At 46.0% G+C, this 20,213-nt stretch overlaps 1 protein-coding gene across 1 annotated transcript; it reads right to left on the bottom strand.

Annotated features, from left to right (window-relative positions):
- Positions 1 to 3,160: 3,160 nt before the first annotated feature.
- Positions 3,161 to 19,856, bottom strand: LOC120030627 (DNA-directed RNA polymerase II subunit RPB1). Its single transcript, XM_038976057.1, has 28 exons — positions 19,547 to 19,856; positions 18,554 to 18,686; positions 18,319 to 18,455; positions 17,683 to 17,850; positions 17,256 to 17,537; positions 16,929 to 17,090; positions 16,394 to 16,614; positions 16,176 to 16,308; positions 15,939 to 16,063; positions 15,423 to 15,633; positions 15,125 to 15,334; positions 14,656 to 14,824; positions 14,373 to 14,467; positions 13,979 to 14,182; positions 13,599 to 13,821; positions 12,983 to 13,166; positions 12,320 to 12,491; positions 11,710 to 11,815; positions 11,178 to 11,383; positions 10,642 to 10,905; positions 10,167 to 10,374; positions 9,842 to 10,047; positions 9,458 to 9,640; positions 8,830 to 9,033; positions 8,280 to 8,466; positions 7,886 to 7,999; positions 7,631 to 7,780; positions 3,161 to 7,529 (listed from the first exon to the last, which is right to left on the bottom strand). The coding sequence occupies exons 1-28, from the start codon at positions 19,631 to 19,633 to the stop codon at positions 6,370 to 6,372; spliced, it is 5,904 nt and encodes a 1,967-aa protein (XP_038831985.1). The 5' UTR covers positions 19,634 to 19,856; the 3' UTR covers positions 3,161 to 6,369.
- Positions 19,857 to 20,213: the final 357 nt, after the last annotated feature.

Below are 20,213 nucleotides of genomic sequence, written 5' to 3'. Positions count from 1 at the left end.
GCAGTGTCCAGCAAACCCCATCATTTAAACCTTCTTTCCCATATTATGTTTGCTTGTATTCAGTCTGGACAATGGTGTCTCGTCTTTAATGGCCTTATCAGAATACCCATACTTGCGTCCTAAATTGTTGGCCGTTTGAGTATGCGAAAAAATTAAGTATAGTACGTGACATTTCGAAAGTCGAGTATAGGCATACTTTATTAAATTCCTGGTTGTCATACTATTTTCGGTTTTGACAACAGCTGATGAATTAGATATGGGGATGCGCTACCGAAATCAACGAATAGCGGGAAACAACGCAATCACGCATTATGCATTATCAGTATACGAAAATATAATGTTAATAGTATGCAACGTTTCAAAAATCGAGAATGGTTTAAATGCCAGGATGTTATAGGCCTACTCATTTCGGGTCTTCATCTACTAGAATATGATGCACACTTTTCCACAATGCATTGGAAGAGGTGAGCTGCGAGTGATTTGCCCTAGTTCTTTTCAAGTAGCCAAACAACAAAGCTAGGCTACTTAACTGGGAAGATATCCGAAGCTTCTGCGGCGTTCAAATGTATGCTAAGTAGTTTTTGTTATCCTTAAAATGAGGACAAGTAGGCCTATTGCGTCGTAGGCAACATCTATGAAAACAAAAGCCTTAATTAATTTTTTACCCAAAGCGGATTGCTGTATTCTCACAGAAAAGTATTTATTGCTCCCTTGACCTTCCCCTGAGATTTTAAACCAAATACTAAACCATCTTTTGATTTCAGAATGTGTCCACACTGGGGTCTCCAGCCTGGTCTCATAGACTAGACATAACATAGTAAACATCAATCCGGGGCACTCAAATTAGTATGATATGTTACGTTTGGGGACTCGGATGTGGCTGCGTTATTTATGTCATATGACATATCAGGCCTTTTGATTTGATTTTATTTTCAGCTGTTTGAAGCTGGTGAATCTTAAGAACGGGAAGCATAGAAATAACACATACAGAACAGATCTACCGCTTCTTAGACTTACTTTCAATGAGAATGACAGATTTATAGTGAACAAAAATATAAATGCAACATGCAACAATTTCAAAGATTTTACTGAGTTACAGTTCATATAAAGAAATCAGTCAATTTAAATAAATTCATTAGGCCCTAATCTATGGATTTCACATGACTGGGCAGGGGCACCCCACCTCAGACCATCCCGCATGTGAAGAAGCCGGATGTGGAGGTCCTAGGCTGGCGTGGTTACACGTGGTCTGCGATTGTGAGGCCGGTTGGATGTATTGCCAAATTCTCTAAAATGACGTTAGAGGCTTATTACAGAGAAATTAACATTAAATTCTCTGACAACAGCTCTTGTGGACATTCCAGCAGTCAGCATGCCAATTGCACGCTCCCTCAAAACTTTAGATGGGTGGCATTGTGTTGTGTGACAAAACTGCACATTTTAAAAGTGGCCTTTTGTTGTCCCCAGCACAAGGTGCAACTGTGTAATGATCATGCTGTTTAATCAGCTTCTTGATATGCCACACCTGTCAGTCAGGTGAATGGATTATCTTGGCAAAGGAGAAATGCTCACTAACATTTGTGCACAAAAATGGAGAGAAATACATTTTTGGTGTGTATGGAACATTTTTATATTATTTTATTTCAGCTCATGAAACATGGGACCAAAACTTTACATGTTGAATTTATATTTTTGTTCAGTGTATAACACACATTTCTATGTGAATTAGGTGGGGTCGTCCAAAAAGTGACATATTGCAGCTTTAATTTATGGATCAAGCCTTAGCAGTCATTCTGATCTCGTTCCCAATAATCAGCGCTTTAGTTTATTATGTTGCTGTCCAGCGGTTCTGAATTCGCAATGCACCCGACTGTTCACATTTTTCTGTGCAATAGCCTTTTGATTTGAACATTTGAAACGTTTTGGTGTGTGTACTGGGCTATTTGATTGAATTTATACACGTTACAGCACTTTGGTTTCAATAATAAATATGTATGTTGAATTGAAACCAAATTATCTGTTTCTGTCTTCAGTCCTTATGAAATAGGATTGATGGGCAAGGCAATAGGATCTACTAAGGTATAGGTCGATTGTGATCGTCTATAACCAGCCTGAGCAGGCCTATAACTCCATTCCTATTCTATTCAGAGTAGAGGAATTAATCAAATTGGAAATCATCTATTATCGGGCTGGTTAATGAGATGCATTAACCGCCCCACCTACTCAGCCAATCAGGAGCCGCTACTGTAGTACTCTAGTATGGATATTCGGAGGCGTGTGTAAATCGGTAATTTCACTCATTTGGTCAATTTTGCTGACTGTTATAGCCTATTGATATTCATTGCTTGGCACATTTTGAGGTCTGTCTACATCCTCAAAACATCCCTGGAACATCCTCTTTTGGTTTCTATAGGGAAGCAGTGTATTTGATCAGGCCTACCAAATACACCAACCACATTGGAAAAAGAGAAGTCAAATGTCTAAATAGGCTTACTTTGTGACTAATTCAGAAGATCAAGTGACTATCAAATAAAACAATGTTTTATGTTCAATCAGTATTAGGGCCCAATTCCATTTTGACCCCTAACCTCTTCCCTTAGCACCTACACTTTGTGTTCACAGATCTCAAATAAATTGATAGTTGTTTGAACCTTCGTTTTTAGTATTGCAACTTTCCCACCAAGCCCTCTCATAGGCTTAATGGGGTGTCTACCATGTTGCTTTCACCGAACTTTTAGTTGCTAGGGTTAGCGGTTAATGTTTGAAATGGAACAAGGCCCTAACGACATCTGCAGCTATGCTGACAGCTGGCTCTATGTAACTAAACCACAGTGGGGATGTGTAAGGAAATGAAGCCTAGTCTCCTGTCATGCAAGTTTGTTTACTAACAAATGTGATTCATATTATTGCAGTAGTCATGATAATCAGTATAGCGATAGCAACTAATTGCCCTTAAAGGGATGGAAAATGTTTTATTGCATAGTAATATGGGGATTATTGATCAGTTCATCAAGGCAAAGCCTCATATCTAGAATCTGTTTACCCTCACCCATATCCTTGTCTTACCCATTAGAATAGAATACTTCATCATATATCCAATTATGAAGGGATTCATTCAGTTTATTGGTAGGTGACAGCAACTCATAAATTAGACACAACCTGTAGTAAAACTTTTATTTTTTTCTCAAGTCAAAAAAAAAAAAAAAGATACAGAGAATGAGATATTGGATTGATATCTATACAGTGGAAATTAGTTTTTAATTTAAACATTCTGACTCCCAAGACACCCTGCCCAGTCCTTCAACTCAAGAAAACCCTCTTTTGACACACACATGGGAGTCCTGGTATGTTGAATTGACTGGACCACACAGGTAAATCAATGGGATATGGTGGTAGTAGACAAAGTCACCATGTCATGAGGCGATGATGGAAGAGACCAACTGGATGAATTTCAACAGTGCATTGCCAACACTTGTATTCATTGCAGGTGGTACAGTCCAGTCAATTCAAAATCACTTCTGTTGAAAACACATTTGGTAGACAGGGCAAGTTGTACCAAACACGTTCCCGACCGCGAACCGGATAAAAACCGTGACAAATTCAGAACACATCCAAGTTCCAGTCCCATCATGGAATTCTACAGGGATAGAATCCCCCCCACCCCGAGATTCCCAATCACAGGTACGTACACTAGTAGAAAAAGGACAAACACCGATTTCAAAAACAATCAGGATCACTTGTGGATGAACAAGGGGAGGGAGGAGACCCAGCTAGTCCAATCAAAAGTCGGGGGGGGAACTTGTCGTATTGCTTGGATGGAGTATCAGTGTTCCATAATCAAACAGGCACGAGAATCAAACACTCATCACCTTCATCAAACTAGGCCTAGTAAAGTGTAAGAGCACCTGGAAGTAAATGCAAAGTGTGTCTATGCTTGGTGGGTTTCATAATCTTCAAGGATTCACTGTCACACTAATGTAGTGGGTAGAGGGTTAGAGGCCAAAAGTGCTCTGAAATGTCTGGTCTCTTAAAATCACTGAACTGAAACTTCGAGAGGTTTGTTAACCCAAACGAGGGTTTAAGTCGCCCTCCAGTGTCCAAGAGCGTAACTGACAAACACTAAACATGAACCTGTCTGTCAACCTGAACTTAGAATTTTCTGCCTGAACCTTAGTATAGCCACTAAGCAGGAACATTTACAGTAGGCTATGAAGAGTCACAAATGGACTGCATGCAACATTTTCCTTTTTACATCTTAAAGCAGCAATCAGCAGTTGAAACAAAGCGTCCTCCCCACCACCGTTTCGGTAAAAAGCTGGGGGATGGGGCTGGAGAAACGTAACCACTCAAATTCAAAGACAGAAATGGATGCAAGGACTGACCACCAAAATTAGTTCTAATCATGTTAAGGCTATAGAGTGTTTGTTTACAATGTTAAGTTTTATATTTTGGGTTCTGATGGGGTACGACAGTTGAACTTAGCAAACGCAGCATTTATTTTTAAGTTATATTCTTCAAGAATCAATGGGTATATATCAATTTATGTATCCAAAAATGGAGGTAGCAACTGCTGATTTCCCCTTTAAATGAGAATGCGGTGGCCATCTTGGCCCAACTTCGAGCCGGAATGGCAGAAACTTAACAAAGCCATTGGGAAACAGAATGGAAAAGAGATAACGGGGAAACTTAACTTACTCCCCTCCGTCCCGTGCCCCTTCATCCAAAGTACCTGAACACAGACCCTCTTTGCAAACAGCTCTTACAAAGTCACCAGAAGCAACAAAAAACAGAAAATAGAAAAACAAAACAATTGAATCTGAATTTCTCCATTCTTATTCACACAGACGAATAGTAGTATTTTTCCCTCTTAAATACATTTTATGAGCGAGTCCAAACAAAGTAAAGTAGAGAACTCATTTACATTTGCTAATTAGAATTATGGAACAAGTATTATTTTAAGGTGGGAGGGATTTCAAATAAGAGATCTTCAACTTAAAACGGGAAGATTAAAATGTATTAACAGGTTGCTACTCATGCATAAACAATGACAAAAGCAGCGACGCCAGCCAACTAGTATCCCCCATCCACCCATAAACACTCCATTCTCTCTTAAAACAGAATGATAATTGTCAGATATTATTACTAAGTCTTCCATAAACCCAATTTTACCAGTGTTTTAAAAAAGTGGTTTGCTGAAAGAAAAAAAAAAATCTGCTTTTTGCTGTTGTACACAACTCATCTAACGGTGAAGGGTACAGGGATGCTGGTGGGTGTTTTAACATCTTTCAGGCATGACTTTAGGTGGGGGATGGTTGAGGGGAGAACGGGTTATATGGAACGTCGTGGAGGTGTTACAAAAATGGCAATGACATCTCCACGGAAAGCATATTTTGCCCTGTACACCAGTCTCTCTCTCAGCATCTATGACCTGACCCTCTCCCGTCCTAGGCGATCTTAAATTTGAAGCCCTGTACTAAGCGCTGCAAGGAATACAACTACTCCTTTTCACCTGCAGTATTCAGGCAACCCATTCCAGTACTACTTGAATTCCACTGTTCTGAACTGCAGATTAGTAATAGTGTTTCAATTCTGTTCAATCCAATTCCGGTCAACTCATCTCCTTCAACTCTGGCCTGTCTTCTGATATCAAAAAAAAATCCGCTCAACTTTTTCCTTCCAACCAAAACTGGCAGCAACAACTTTACATTTAGAAAACAAATCTACTAAAGATTATGTACGTTTTAGTAAAATATGCAATAAAGAATCAGCTCAAGTCCTCTAGTTTCTCTTTTTTTTTGGGAAGCTTAAAAGCTTTTTAAGGAGATAAATACAATCCACTGGTAGCTTTTCAAAGGCTTTTGGCAATACTCGAGCTCCCCCGTACAACTACACATCCAACACTGAAGAGGTCAGAGAGAAAGACTGGGTGCAGGTAAACAGGGGGGTGGGTGCGAAAAGAGGGACGTTTTTGTCAATGTGGTAACCACATCGCTCTTCCTCTGCTTTCTCCTAAGTTCTTAACTCTGCTTCAACACCCGCGTGAACATTAAAAAACAAAACGTGTAGTTCAAAAGGCAGCCTTTTCCCCTTGCTAAACAGTTCAAGTCTATCAAATACATAGTAGTAAATATTTTAGGGGGCCCTCCCCCGAGATGGAAGAGGCTGGGGTACAGTGGTCTGAGGGAGGGTCCCCAAAATAAAAGAAATTCACAAGTGGGACCCCCAGGGTTTTTCTTTGTCATGACTCTCCAGGCCACACCACCGGCACTACCAGCAGAGGGGCTATCCTTCAGTATTACAGCCCCAGTCCAGGGGCTTTGAGTAGGGCAGGGAGAGGCTCCTCAGCCCCCTCTCTTCCTCCTGGCTCCCTCAGTTGTTCTCCTCGTCACTGTCATCTGGGCTGATGGCCGGGCTGGTGAGGGTGAAGCTGGGCGAGGGGTTGCTGTAGCCCGGAGACAGGGGGCTGTAGGTGGACCCTTTGGGGCTAGTGGGCGAGTAGGTGGGGGAGGTGGGAGAGTATTTGGGTGAGGTTGGGGAATAGGTTGGGGAGGTGGGGGAGTACTTGGGGCTGGTGGGGGTGTAGGTGGGCGAGGTGGGGGAGTAGGTGGGCGACGTGGGGCTGTACTTGGGGGTCGTCGGGGAGTAAGTCGGGGAGGTGGGTGAGTATTTGGGAGAGGTCGGGGAGTACTTGGGCGAGGTGGGGGAGTATTTGGGGGAGGTGGGGGTGTACTCTGGAGAGCTGGGGGAGTAAGAGGGGGACGTAGGTGTGTATTTGGGGGAGGTGGGTGAGTAGGAAGGAGAGCTGGGGCTGTAGGAGGGAGAGCTGGGGGTGTAGTTGGGAGACTGGGGGGTGAAGCGCGGGCTAGAGGGAGAGTAGGATGGAGAGGTGGGAGAATAAGAGGGGGAGGTGGGGGAGTAGTTGGGGCTGGTGGGGGTGTAATTGGGGGAGGTGGGGGAGTAGGAGGGGGAGGTGGGAGAGTAAGAGGGGGAGGTGGGAGAGTAACTGGGCGATGTTGGGGTGTAGTTGGGTGAAGAGGGGCTGTAGCTTGGAGAGGTGGGGGAGTAAGAGGGGGAGGTAGGGGAATAGGAGGGGGAGGTAGGGGAGTAGGAGGGTGAAGTGGGTGAATAGGAGGGGGAGGTGGGAGAGTAAGAGGGTGAGGTGGGGGAGTAGCTAGGCGATGTGGGGCTGTAGCTTGGAGACGTGGGGCTGTAGCTGGGGGAGGTAGGGGAGTAGGAGGGAGATGTGGGGGAGTAAGAGGGTGAGGTGGGTGAGTAAGATGGGGAGGTAGGAGAGTAACTGGGGGACGTAGGGGAGTATGAGGGGGAGGTCGGGGAGTAGCTGGGGGAGGTGGGTGAATAGGAGGGTGAGGTGGGGCTGTAGTTGGGGCTGGTGGGGGAGTAAGAGGGGGAGGTTGGGGAGTAGGAGGGGGACGTTGGGGAGTAGCCCGGGCTTTGCGGGGTATATCCCCCAGGAGAGCGGGGCTCGTAGGCCGGGGAGGTGGGGGAGTAGTTGGGAGACATGGCACCTCCTGGAAAAGTAAACAAGGAACTCATTCATTAATTCATTCCAAAAAGGTCCTGTGTCAGTTGATATTTCAAACCAAACTGGATGTTTTGTATGGTGACTAACCTGGAGAGGGGATATAGGGGCTGGCTGGTCCAGGGGACCCAGGAGATCCAGGGGTAGGGGACCAGGCCGGGGAGTAGCCCGGAGAGAAGCCACTGGCGTCGGACGCTGCGCTGGGAGAAAAGCCTGCAGCTCCAGGGGTCATCCCGCTGCCTGTACGTCAAAGAGTCAGAGTTAATGGAACAGTACAGTAGAAGGTGGTATGGAATACGCTGTACTACCAGAATATTGTCAAAGTCAACCCAGTTTGGGGCTTACCGATGCTGGGGGACCAGGCACCGTAGGCGGGGGTGGCTCCAGTGTTCCAGGGGGTCATGGCTGGAGACATGCCACTCATGGGACTGGGCGCAGAGCCAAAGAACATTCCGGTGGCTAACAAGAGGAAATAGAGAAGTACCGACATCTCATTATCTAAAAGTCTGGATACTTTGTGTATATATTTTGCATAGAACGTAGGCTTTTTCCAACATAGTTACACTCAGAATGTAATCTTAGACAAATTGGTCTACACCAGACCATTTCTGACTTCACATCTGTCTGAATTCAAACCTTGGGAGTTATGGTGATGGGAACAGCCAAATCGCGTGAACAATTACGTTTAAAGTCACACTGTGCGGAAAACAATTTCTCCATTATATTCTCAGCAACTCACGTCCAGCCACGCTAATGCCAGGGATGTTGGTTGGGATCTCCATGCCGTATTTGCACTTCTCAGCATCCAGCAGCAGGTCGAAGCAGCCTGTCCCGCAGGGGGCCAGCTGGCCCAGCATGATGTTCTCAGACACACCCTTCATGGGGTCACTCTCCCCGTGGGACGACGCCTCCATCAGCACATCCACCTGGGACAGGGAGGATGTTGACAGTGAGTGGTGGAGTATACAGGGTACTGACTGATCTACACTATCATTTTAATTTCATTGTTTAACTTTTGTTTATACTGATTCGTTTAAATTGAGATAACATTTTTTTTTAAAGTCGCTTTGTCATCAGAGACGTGTTGGTCTAGTCAAGGTTGGTAACTAGAATGCTCCTATGAAGTTCTCAAAGGAAGTAGCTTTATGGATTCTGTAGCTAGTGGAAGAGCCAACTGACGACTGTCGTAAAATGGTAAGTACGACCTGCTAACACAATACTGGACCACAAAACCACCAAGTCCCATCGTCCCCTTCCCTCCCTCCACTTTCCCCTGTCCGAACACTCACAGTCTCCTCAAAGGAGCACTTCATGAGGGGTCCCGTGTCCTGTCTGTTGATGCCGTGACGCGTGATGGCCATCAGGTGACCGCGGCACGTCATGGTGTCGCAAAGCAACGACAAGTGGCGGTAGTTGACGTAGGAACCGTCAAAGGAGATGACGTGGTTCAACTCCCTCTCCAGAGCCTTGCGCACAGCCTCGATACCCAGCACCTAGAAAGGAGGGGACCGGAATGAGTAATGATATCCCCCCCCAAAAATACTGACATGTTTTGGCTATGCTGTTATTCATGTACTTCTCAGGTTCAGCAGTAAAGTAGAGATGAATAGGTTTAACAATGTCGAGTTGGAATTCCTTGTTTAACTCCCAAAGAGTGCTTTTGTGAATATAAAATTGTAACGGACATTTAAACTGGTCCCTTACGACAGACAATACAAATCAGAAATCATATATATATTTTTTAAATCAGTCGTAACCGTCGGTAACTACAATAGTTACCTAAACTACTGTAGCTAGCTATTGTAACTGTCACAGCCATTTGTAACCATCGGTGACCGTAGTCTAATCGGTACTATTATAATCGATCGGTTACTATCATAACTTGCGTAGCTATCCAACTATGGTACCTAACCGTACCGTGAAGATCTCTACGATGTCGTTGGAGGTGGTTCTGACGGGGTCCACGTCCTTCTCGCTGAGGACCCTCATCAGTCCTACGCCGTCTGTCTCCAGGATCCACTCCTGCAGGGCCTTGAACTCTCCCTCCTCCGTAATGATGATCTTCTTCTTGTTGTCCGTCTGGGGCAAGTGCATGTACACCTAGGGGAGAGGAGACAGGGGAAGTACTATAGATCAATAGCTGATGGGTTAATGATCCGGGTAGGTTTCTGCCATGTTGTTTAGGTCAATCAGTTCGTATGAGATATCGAAGACGATTGGGTGCGGAGATGTTAAAACGGTGCCACGGCGCAGTTTTTAAAAAAGGAACAAAGTAGGTGTTTGTGTGACCCCCTCCGTTACCTTGCTGATCTGCTCGATGCCCTGCAGCGTCATGTCCGTCAGCATGTTGGATTCGATGCACCTCAGGAACACGTCGTCGTCCATCTTGTCCACCACCTCCTCGTCCTCGTGGAATTTGTTCTCGTCGCTGTTCATGATGCGGATTCGCAGAACCAGCTTCTCGGCGTTGTCGTCATTGAAGATACAGTTCAGGTCGTCTCCGAAACCTTCAGGGAGAGAGGTCGCATTTAGCAATAAGGAGCGTGTGGGTCCTTTTTACCAGAATGCTTCATTATATATCCAAATAAAGTATTGGATATGAGCGTGTGTCTGTGTGCATCCCCACCTGCATTGATCTTCTCAGCGATCTGCTCCATGGTCAGCTTGCGGTCAGTCATGTGTTTGCGGTCAAGCTCAATGCGAAGCAGCCAGGGTGAGATGCGGGTCACGTCGAAGTCGGGCATCTCATAGTAGACATTGACCCACTCCTGGTCCTCCGTCACCACCGTACTCTGGGGGTTAGGGTCGTAGTAGATGGCCGTGTTGGCCGTCACCTGGGAGGGAGGATGGCTGGTTAATTATCGTAAGAATCAGTATGCAACCTATAAAAGCAGATATTGTAATAACTTAATTTATTAATAACATTTAATCATTTCTTAAAGTAAAACAAGGCTTGAGAAATAAATGTCGGTCTGACAAACCACTGATGAGGAACTGCCTTCAAGAATATAACGCTATTAACTGTGGAAACCTTCAAATAGCCTGTCTATGCCACCCACGTGTTTAGCCCCCCCCCATATCACATATTCTCCACTGTTCACCTTTCTGAGGGTAGTGTGTTCCAGGCGACAGAGGATATCCTTGGCCCTCTCGGCGTCGCGGGCCGCCTGGCCCAGCAGGAACACGGTGAGGGACGGGGTCTTGGGCCGCTTGGAGATGTTGATCAACTCCTTGAGACGCGGCACGCCCAGGGTGACGTTCTTGGCCGACACGCCGGCGTAATGGAAGGTGTTCAGGGTCATCTGGGTGGCGGGCTCTCCCAGCGACTGGGCAGCTAACGCCCCCACCATCTCGCCCGGGTGGGCCTAGAGGATGGAGAAGAAGTGTTCAGATTAAAATTATGGAATTAGATTAGTGTAATGATGGAAAAGCCATGCATGGATTCTTTCCTAAATAATGCTGTAAAAAATATCCTAGATCATGCTCTAGGCTTCGTTTTCTACACTGTCCATGTACATCTAATCCCATCTCTTTAGTTCATAACAATCAGTTTAGGTGTTGACACTCGATCTCCCCCTTTCAACCTCTCCCAGCACACTGTGTGTGTGTGTGTGAGAGAGCGAAAGAGTCAACTCACGATGGATTGGTTGAACTTGGACTCAATCTCCCCCAGCAGCCAGTCGTAGGCCTCGGTGCTCAGTCTGAACTCGTCTGTCATGCGTCGGGAGCTCAACGTGGAGCGCAGGTGGATGTTGAAGAGCAGCGTGGCGTTCTGCTGGGCCTGTCTGCTCAGGTGGTCCTCGCCGTTCACAATCACCAACTTCGTACTCAGCTCCTGGACACCTGCGGCGTGCAGACAAGAGCAGGGAGACGTTTAAGAAGGTCATATGGGTCATTTTATATGTTCTTTAGCCTGGCTAGTGGTCCAGAGAAAATTGCTTCGAGAGATTTTGATTTGGTACCAAGACTGCAGAAATGTCAACGCGATTTACTTGGTTACTGAACAAAAAGTGTTGCAAATTCTTGTCTTTCGTAGCTAGAGATGCAGTTTACACTAAAAAGTGTAATCAACCTTTTAAAACTCAAGACGATATGGCACATCTTTAGGGGGTTTCTTCAAATATGAGTCAATGGTGGCTGCAAAGTGTACGAGTGTGGTAGATACCTACCCTGTACGACTCGTAGGGGGTTGAGGTCTGTGGGGGTGCGGGGGTTGATCCTGAAGATCTTCTGGGCGTTCCAGATCATCCTGGCCAGGTTGCAGGGCAGCACCACCTAGTGGGGAGCAGGGACACAACGCCTTTAGTGTTGGACATCCCTGTTGCATTGGTCTGAATCAGTGGGATATGCTCGCAGTGGTGACGTGTGAAGTGTGCGAGAGTTCCTGGGAGTACATGGAAGTGAATGAGTTACGCATGTGTGCGCGTGGAGAACCTGGAGATGTACGCCATGTGTATGCGCAGATATGCCTGTGTGCGAATGAGCCAGGATGTGTACACATACGCTAGTGCAAGGGTGTCCAGAACTGTGTTAATTCATTTTTCCTGTTTTATCCCCCCCACGTCTCAATATTACAATGAAACGTAGAGAAAAAAATATTCAAAATAGATGTTCTGTCCATGTCAATGCTTAAAGACAGTGTAGTCAAAAATGTGACCGTTGATTGAAATCAACCATAATTATTTGATGAGAAGAATAACAGCTGCACTGTGCCTCTAAGGCTTGTGATTTACCTGTTGGAGACCCCTGTGCTAGTGTGTGTCTCCCTCTCGCCCTCACCTTACTGTCCCCAGTGGGGAAGATGGCCCTCAGAATCTCCCTGTCATCCTTCATCTTCTCATACTCCCTCTCCAGGGCACTCTGCACCTGGGCGTTGGTCATCACATCCTTCACCACGTCCTCCTGCAGGGTGCGCCTCAGAGCCCGCTCGTTGGTGCAGTCAAATCTGAACCTAGTGGCCCGAGGGTGGATTAGGGAAGGATGAGATAAGAGACAGTAGAGAGTTAAGCCAGTTGACCGTGGACAGTGAGCTGCTGTTTTTAAGACCATCAAATAGTAGTGACTAGACAGAGGGTTTAGCATTAGGGCATGGGTGATTAAGGTCGTGGAGAGGTGAAGTCTATGATATCCAATGTCACACGGTCAACCAATAGGAGAGGAAAGCTTGTACTAGTTTTTTTTTTTTAAACTAGTACAATCAATCATCGAATGACTAAGATGGAATACGTCATTAAACACTTTCATAGACCTCAATGCGTGCACAAGCCTGGTGTCAGATCAGTTTTTCCTATATAGCCAACTCATATAGTCGTTGTCATGACAGTGACCAGCTTTGGGAATTGGTCCGACAGCTCCAACGAATCTAGTACCCTTATCCACAACTCTAGCCATCATTGTACTTCCCCGCCCCTTTCTCTCTCTCCACTCCCCTTCACCACTCACTTCTTCTCGAAGGCCTTGTTGGAGGGCTTGAGCGTGGCCATGTTCTGGAACTCCACAGCCTCCCCGGCCAGGCCGTCCTCTCCGTAGCGCAACTGCACCACCTGGTTGATAGAGTTCCTCACCGTGGCGTCATACTTCACCATCACAGACTCCATGGACTTGATCAGACGACGCTGGATGTAACCTGAAGGACATCAGATAAGGACTGAGGTTAGAAGAGTATTTAAACCTGGGGGAAAATCCATCTACCTACTGAACTATATTGCGGTCATGCGTCTCCTCTCCCTAATCGTGCAAGGGTCGTAATAGTCACCCCTTCATTAACAAGTGCTTCTAATCAGCTTATAGCCTGACCCTAACCTCTACCCCTTGCCTCTCCCCCTTCAATCACCAGTCACTGTCCCCAACATCTTCCCCCCCATACCTTCAGTATGTTTCGTCAGTACAGGATCTTATTTTAAAATGTATGTAGTCCTTGAGCTGTTCTTGTCAATTAATGTTCTGTTTTATGTCATGTTTCATGTTGTGTGGACCCCAGGAAGAGTAGCTGCTGCTTTCACAACAGCTAATGGGGATCCTTAATAAAAAGAAACTCTTGCTTCCCCCCTTCACTCACCGGTCTCGGCGGTCTTCACAGCCGTGTCGATAAGCCCCTCCCTGCCTCCCATGGCGTGGAAGAAGAACTCTGTGGGCGTGAGGCCGGCCAGGTAAGAGTTCTCCACGAAGCCTCTGCTCTCGGGGCCGTAATCATCCTTGATGAAGTGGGGGAGCGTTCGGTGCTTGAAGCCGAAGGGGATACGCTTACCCTCCACGTTCTGCTGCCCCACCACCGCAATAACCTGAGGGCCAGAGAGAGGGAGAGACAGATGGTAGAGAAAGAAAAAGTGTATGAGGTTAAGGGGTGTAAATAAAAGCCCGTAGTGTAGCGTTTTAAAACACTTGTAACAGGGGGGAAAAAGTTTTTATTTTTATTTTTTATTTTATCCCTGGTCGTACCTGAGAGATGTTAATCTTGGAGCCTTTGGAGCCGGCCACCACCATAGACTTGAAGTTGTTGTACTCAGACAGGGACTTCTGGGCGGAGGAACCGGTTTTGTCACGGGCGTCGTTGAGGATGCGATTCACCTGGTTCTCAAAGGTCTGCCTCAGCGTGTTGCCAGGGGTGGGCTCCAACTCGTTGTTGTGGGCCTTCTCAATGACCTGGAGAGGAATACAGGAAGAAAATGAAGGGAGTTCGAGACAGAGGGGCTCACATCTTTTATTCCATTCTATATTATCTCAAAAGGAATTTCCAGAGGATGTCCCCACTGTGAATACAAGATTTATTTTGAAGGAATATTCTGGAAGTTTGAAGGTATATTTTAGAGTCACCATGAGAGAAGGGACTTACCTCTATTACATCCTGTTTGGCCTTCTTGATGGTGTTCTGGATGTCCAGGTATGTCTTTGCATCAGCAATGGAGTCACCAATACCGATAGAGGCACCTACAGAGAGAAAATATGAATATTAAGGAAAAACGGGTAACAGTGACTAAAATATCTGCATTTAGAGGAATTTAACCCCTAACCCCAAAATAGAACAGATTAATTTATGACTTCAAGTGGATTTCAAAGGAGTTGCCTTATACCCACTGACGCCCTCTTCCCAGTGCCCACTCAGCCCAGGTCCTTACCCTCAATGAGCAGCCAGTTGTTGACCACCGTCTGGATGTTGGAGTAGAAGAGGCGGGTGACGTCGTGGCCCATCTCCAGGAAACAGATGTGGACCAGGGAGCCAGCAGAGGTACCCAGTGACTTCTTACACAGGATGCCCATGATCAGCTCCCCGTTCTCCACTATCACCTGGGGAAACAGACATGACATTAGATAATAGTATTTTACGCACATTGGGTTAGGATCCATTCATGGTTCTGTGTTAGGTGTGGCTAGCGTTCTGGCACAAAATGGCTGCCTTTTTACACATTTGTGGTAAATTGATAGCATTCTAAGATGGGGACTTATAAACCACAACGAAACTAAAGAATGTACACAATAAAAGCCTGTATTCCGCACACACTATCACCACAACATTTGTTATACAAATCCTCCTTGTCACTTGAGAATCTCAGGGTGTCTCGCCAGTTTAGTGTTCGGTGTTCCTACCTTGGTGTCCCCAGGAGAAATGTGCTTGTAGGGCCCACTGTCCTCCTCGTCTGGGTGGGTGCTGTGTGTTCGGATGGCGTTGATGTGGCCCGGGATGATAAGGCTGAAGATCTGCTTGCCAGTCCAGAGTGGCCGGGGCTTCAGGATGGCTGGCTGGGGCACCTTGCCGTCCCAAGTGGACAGGAACATCAGGAGGTTCATCACATCGCCCTGAGGGACAGATCATATTAGCGAATAAGTGGAGGAAAGACGTGTGTTTGGGGCTGATCTATCCCTTTAAAAACGTTCCCCTCCTTACCCGCTCTAGGAAGACGTCCCTTTTGGTGAACTTGCGCACGGCGGTGAGTGTGTCCTGCACGATGCCCATGACGGGCCTGTTGGACTGGGGGGTGACGATCATACGAGGCACCATGGCAAGCTCCTGGATCTCAGCTCTCGTTTCCAGGGACTGAGGGAGATGCAGGTTCATCTCATCCCCGTCAAAGTCAGCATTGTACGGAGTGGTTACACTGTAGAACAGGGGCAGAGTGGTTAATGTCACCGTCCTGGATCCGTTATGTCATGTGGTCAATGTGTGCAATGTGTTCGCATTTGCTTTTCATTTTTGGGGGGAAAATTGAGCCGAGAAAAATCACCCGATACTATACGAGCACTAGTCCCAATCCTGAAATGATATTTGTTCTGTATCAACTCTCTACCCAACATTCTTGTCAGTGTTTACGCCAACAAACACCTTCTCAGGTATCTGGGTGTAGTCTGAAACTGGGCCAGTCTGACAGACTTGAAGGGATAATTCAAGACTTGATAGATGTACCTGAGGTTCATTCGGAAGGTGGACCAGGGAAGGATTCGGACTCTGTGCCCCATCATAGACATTTTATGTAAAGTGGGCTGTCTGTTGAAGATGATGATGTCACCGTCGCACATATGTCTTTCCACCTGATGGAGACAAAAATGAGTTCATAAAAGTGACATTGCATTACATCAAGTCCAAGTCACTCGGTAAACATTCCACAAATAAATGACGACCATCTTGTCTTTTGAGGGTCACCTTGTAGCCGATCTGGAGGTGAAGGTCACTTGGTTTGGGGTGGAACCGCAGGTCGATTCTGTCCCCGTTGTCTCGGATGATATATTTGGCTCCTGGATACTGGCTGTTGCCTCTGCGCACCAGCTCCTGTAACCTGGTGACATATAGGACCGTCAACATTAGAACCAATACACTGTCAGTTTAAACAGTAAACAATTGGTTTAGTCTCTCTGCCGTACCTGTCAATGTTAAAGGGTGTGACGATTTCTGGGAAAGTCATGTTGGCGGCGATTGAGCGCGGGACGCCCACTTGGTCGATCTGCAGGTTGGGGTCGGGGGTGATGACGGTTCGGGCGGAGAAGTCCACACGTTTCCCCATCAGGTTACCTCGGACTCGCCCCTCCTTCCCCTTCAGACGCTGTTTTAAGGATTTGAGCGGGCGGCCCGATTTTTGCATTGCCTGGGAGTTAAGAGAAAGTTCAATATCAGCACAAGCAGATTCAGAACAGAGCTGACGATCCTTCACAATATCAGCAATCATTGAAAATTAAATAAACCCAGTTATTATGGGTTGAATAGGTGGTCTTATGGGTCTAACAAAAGAGCACTTTTAATAGTATTCTTTAGTCTTACTTTAATTATTTTGACAGTATTCAATTCAAACAAAGACCGTAAGAGTACATCTCTATCGTAACAATCTACATTGGCATGGGTAAGAAGTACAGTAATGTTGTGCCAATTGGTGCCCTCAAGCGTCACTGCTACTGTGCGTACCCTGGGCAGGCCTGGCAGCTCGTTGTCCACCATGGTGGCCACGTGGAACTGCAGCAGCTTCACGTCCTCAGCAATGACGTGGGCCGCCGCGCCGCTCTGCTCGTTCCGCCGCAGCTGGTTGTTGATCTTGACTATGTCGGCCAGCTTGTGTGTCAAGTCGTCCTGGGTGACAGGAAAAAGGACACGACGCGGTTAAACGACGATGGTAAAACAAACGAGTTGAACAATCTCAACAGCGGCAGGCAAAATGACTCGAAAGTCACCGAACCCCCTTCAATTCTTGACATTTCGGTGAAAACTCTTCAACAGTTAGTCATTCTTCCTCACCTGGTTACGGGCGGAGCCCTGCATGACAACGGCGGGCCGGACAGCTAGCGGCGGCACAGGGAGTACCGTGACAATCATCCACTCGGGCCGGGAGAACTTGGGATCAAGGCCCAGGATGACGTCCTCCTCGTCCGAGATGCGTTTGAAGATCTCGTAGACACGCTCGGGGCTCAGCAGGATCTTCTTCTCCTGCGAGTCCTCGTTCACATGCTTCCACTCAGCGTACAGCTCCAGGCCCGACCGGCGGATACGCGGCTGGTAGCGCCCGCAGCCACCATGGCCCTGGGAGAGTGAAGGAGAGTGTGTGTTACAAGAGGACCATGAGGAAATAAAAGATGTTATGTGAGATGAGAGCACACAAAGAAAATAAAAATATGCGTTTAAGTATTGATGGCCTACAAATGACAAGCGTCCCCGCTGACAGTACCTTTTCCTTAGTGATGTCCTCACTGTCGTGCTCCACTCCAAACTTGTTATCCATCTCCTCTCCGCCCTCGCAGATGTTCTTGCCTTTACACAAGTCATACACGTGGGTCAGACGCTTCCTGGGCTGCCCCTTGGACTTCTGCAGGATGTCTTTGATCTTTGGATTATTCTAGAAGGAAGGAGACACCAGGGCCATTCTTTAACATTACAGATAGAAATACCACAAATAGAGCCGACGTGATTCCTTATTCTACATGTCAGAGATGCATGTTCGTTCTACATAGCATATTTATATCTGAACGTTTCAAAGCGGTACGTCCTGCTGAACACGCCCCATCACATCAACAAGACAATGGAATATGTGTAATATAATTCCATGTAAGGACTAACATGTAATCATCAGTATGCCTTGATCCATAATTCTTATACCCATCGGATAAAAATCAATTAGATATATCAGGAGTATATGCAGTGTTAAATAATCTTTGTATGCTGTGCGGCGTGGAAGTAGGGGTATTGTTTTTTGTCTGGAGTGTGCCATGTGAGCATCACAAGTATTGAATACGGGAGCAGATTGGTACATGTTACATATAGGTTGTGTAGCGGTAGTGTGAGGAAGGAATGGAGGGTTACGGACCGTGTCAACCAGCAGCTTGGAGCAGGAGTAGCAGACACACCGGAGGACCTTCATGATCTTGTTGACAAAGCCCACGTGGAACACAGGCTTCGCCAGCTCTATGTGGCCGAAGTGGCCTGGGCATTCTGTCATGTTACCTGAACAGCGAAAACAATGTTGTTTTTTTACGACATTCCAGCACAGTAGTGGTGACCTAACCACAAAATTACAACAACATCCTGGTAACTTCCTGTACCTGCACATGTTTGACACCTTCCGGATCGTTCGATGACCCCTTGTCTGGGGTCCATCAGCCCACCGAGTTTGGGACGCCCTCCTTCTGTGGTCTCGGGATACTTGATTCCCCCTTCTGTGACAGACATCCGTTTCTAGAGGAAGAACCATGGTCAACATCAAACCCAGTACCAAAAAATGAACAGCCTAAGTAAATACACATAGAACAGTCACAAGTTCACAGACATTGGAAAATGGCTTACATACTTCTCAAACCATTAAGGTCACTTGAAACTATTTCAAAACAAATAACCCCTGCAAAATCAGTGATTGAATCAAGATATGACAGCCGTACCTACTACTCAATAAGAGCAGTGGTACACTTTGATCAAAGTTGCATTTCCAAACCAGTATTGATACTCTTGACAAATCAATTGAGGTCCAACTAATTGGATAAAATCAATTGAGGTGAGCAAATTGACTAGAGGATTATGTAAACAATGTATTCTATTGCCAAGAAACCATTATTATTCTAAACTAATAATAAAACATAACGTAAAGAAAACATGCATAGCTTTGACTTTAATGACGTTACCTTTTATTATGATATACCACATATAGATTACAACAAGAGGGAACATCTAGTGTTTGTGAATGTAACTTTCTGGGAACAGAACAAAATATCCAAGTTCAGTAAAAGTAGCTAAATGTATTTGTTTACATGTATTTAAAAAATATAAAGGGAGATTGATTCATGACATATATGGTTTAGCTCAGATGGAAAATACTGTGTGCTGAAAGTTTGTCGAACTTCCTACAACATGCTGTTGCTAGCTAGCTAGCTCAAGCTCCAACATGGCTTAGCTAGCTAACGTTAGCTAGGCTAGCTGTAAGCTACTTCCTTTGTAGCACATCCATTGTCATCAATGATACATTCTAGGTATAGTCATGTAAAAGATCAATGTGAGAACGTTCAGAAAGTAAACGAATCCCCCCACCCCAAAGCAAAACCTACAAGCTCATCTGGGCTGATGATGCCGAATTGCACTCTCTTGATGAGGCGCAATGGGCATGCGCTGTCGCCGGAGGGCGGTCCGTGCATCCTGTCTATTCAAAGAGACGCGTCCTCCCTCGGCACGCCGCTTTTGTAAGAAGGAATAGCTTTAAATTGTCACCAGGACTCTGGCCAAACCGCCAACGGTGACCGGAATGTCTCCGAAAGCGATATCCTGAGAACCCACGTTGTTTACTGCCTTAGGAGTCTATTTATTTACTATTTACTCCTATCCACTATGACTACCAGCTGTCCCCCTTTCTTTTTCTGATCTACACTCCAGCGCGCTCTAAGCGCATCTGAGCTTGAAAACGGCCAACGCGTGTTTATATAGACTGGAGACTTTGATACAGGTTGACACACTCAACGAAGCAGGGGCTGAACAGTCAGGAGGCGGGTTATGGATCTGTGTAGTAAAACGTTAATTGGCTACACAGGATCACAACATGAATAATGCATTTCATAAGACGCATGACCAATGGCAGCTTACGTTTTCTTCTTTAACCAATTGAAACATAAGGCGGGCACTAAATTGGCTGACATGTTCACCATTGGTCAGATCAGAGCAGAGGAGGAGCTACAATGTATATTTGGTTGTAGTTCTATTAATATTCATTAAGATGCCGTG

This window comes from Salvelinus namaycush, chromosome 36, assembly GCF_016432855.1.
Source record: "Salvelinus namaycush isolate Seneca chromosome 36, SaNama_1.0, whole genome shotgun sequence".
NCBI classification, from domain to species: Eukaryota; Metazoa; Chordata; class Actinopteri; order Salmoniformes; family Salmonidae; genus Salvelinus; species Salvelinus namaycush.
This window is presented reverse-complemented; position numbering and strand designations above follow the sequence as displayed.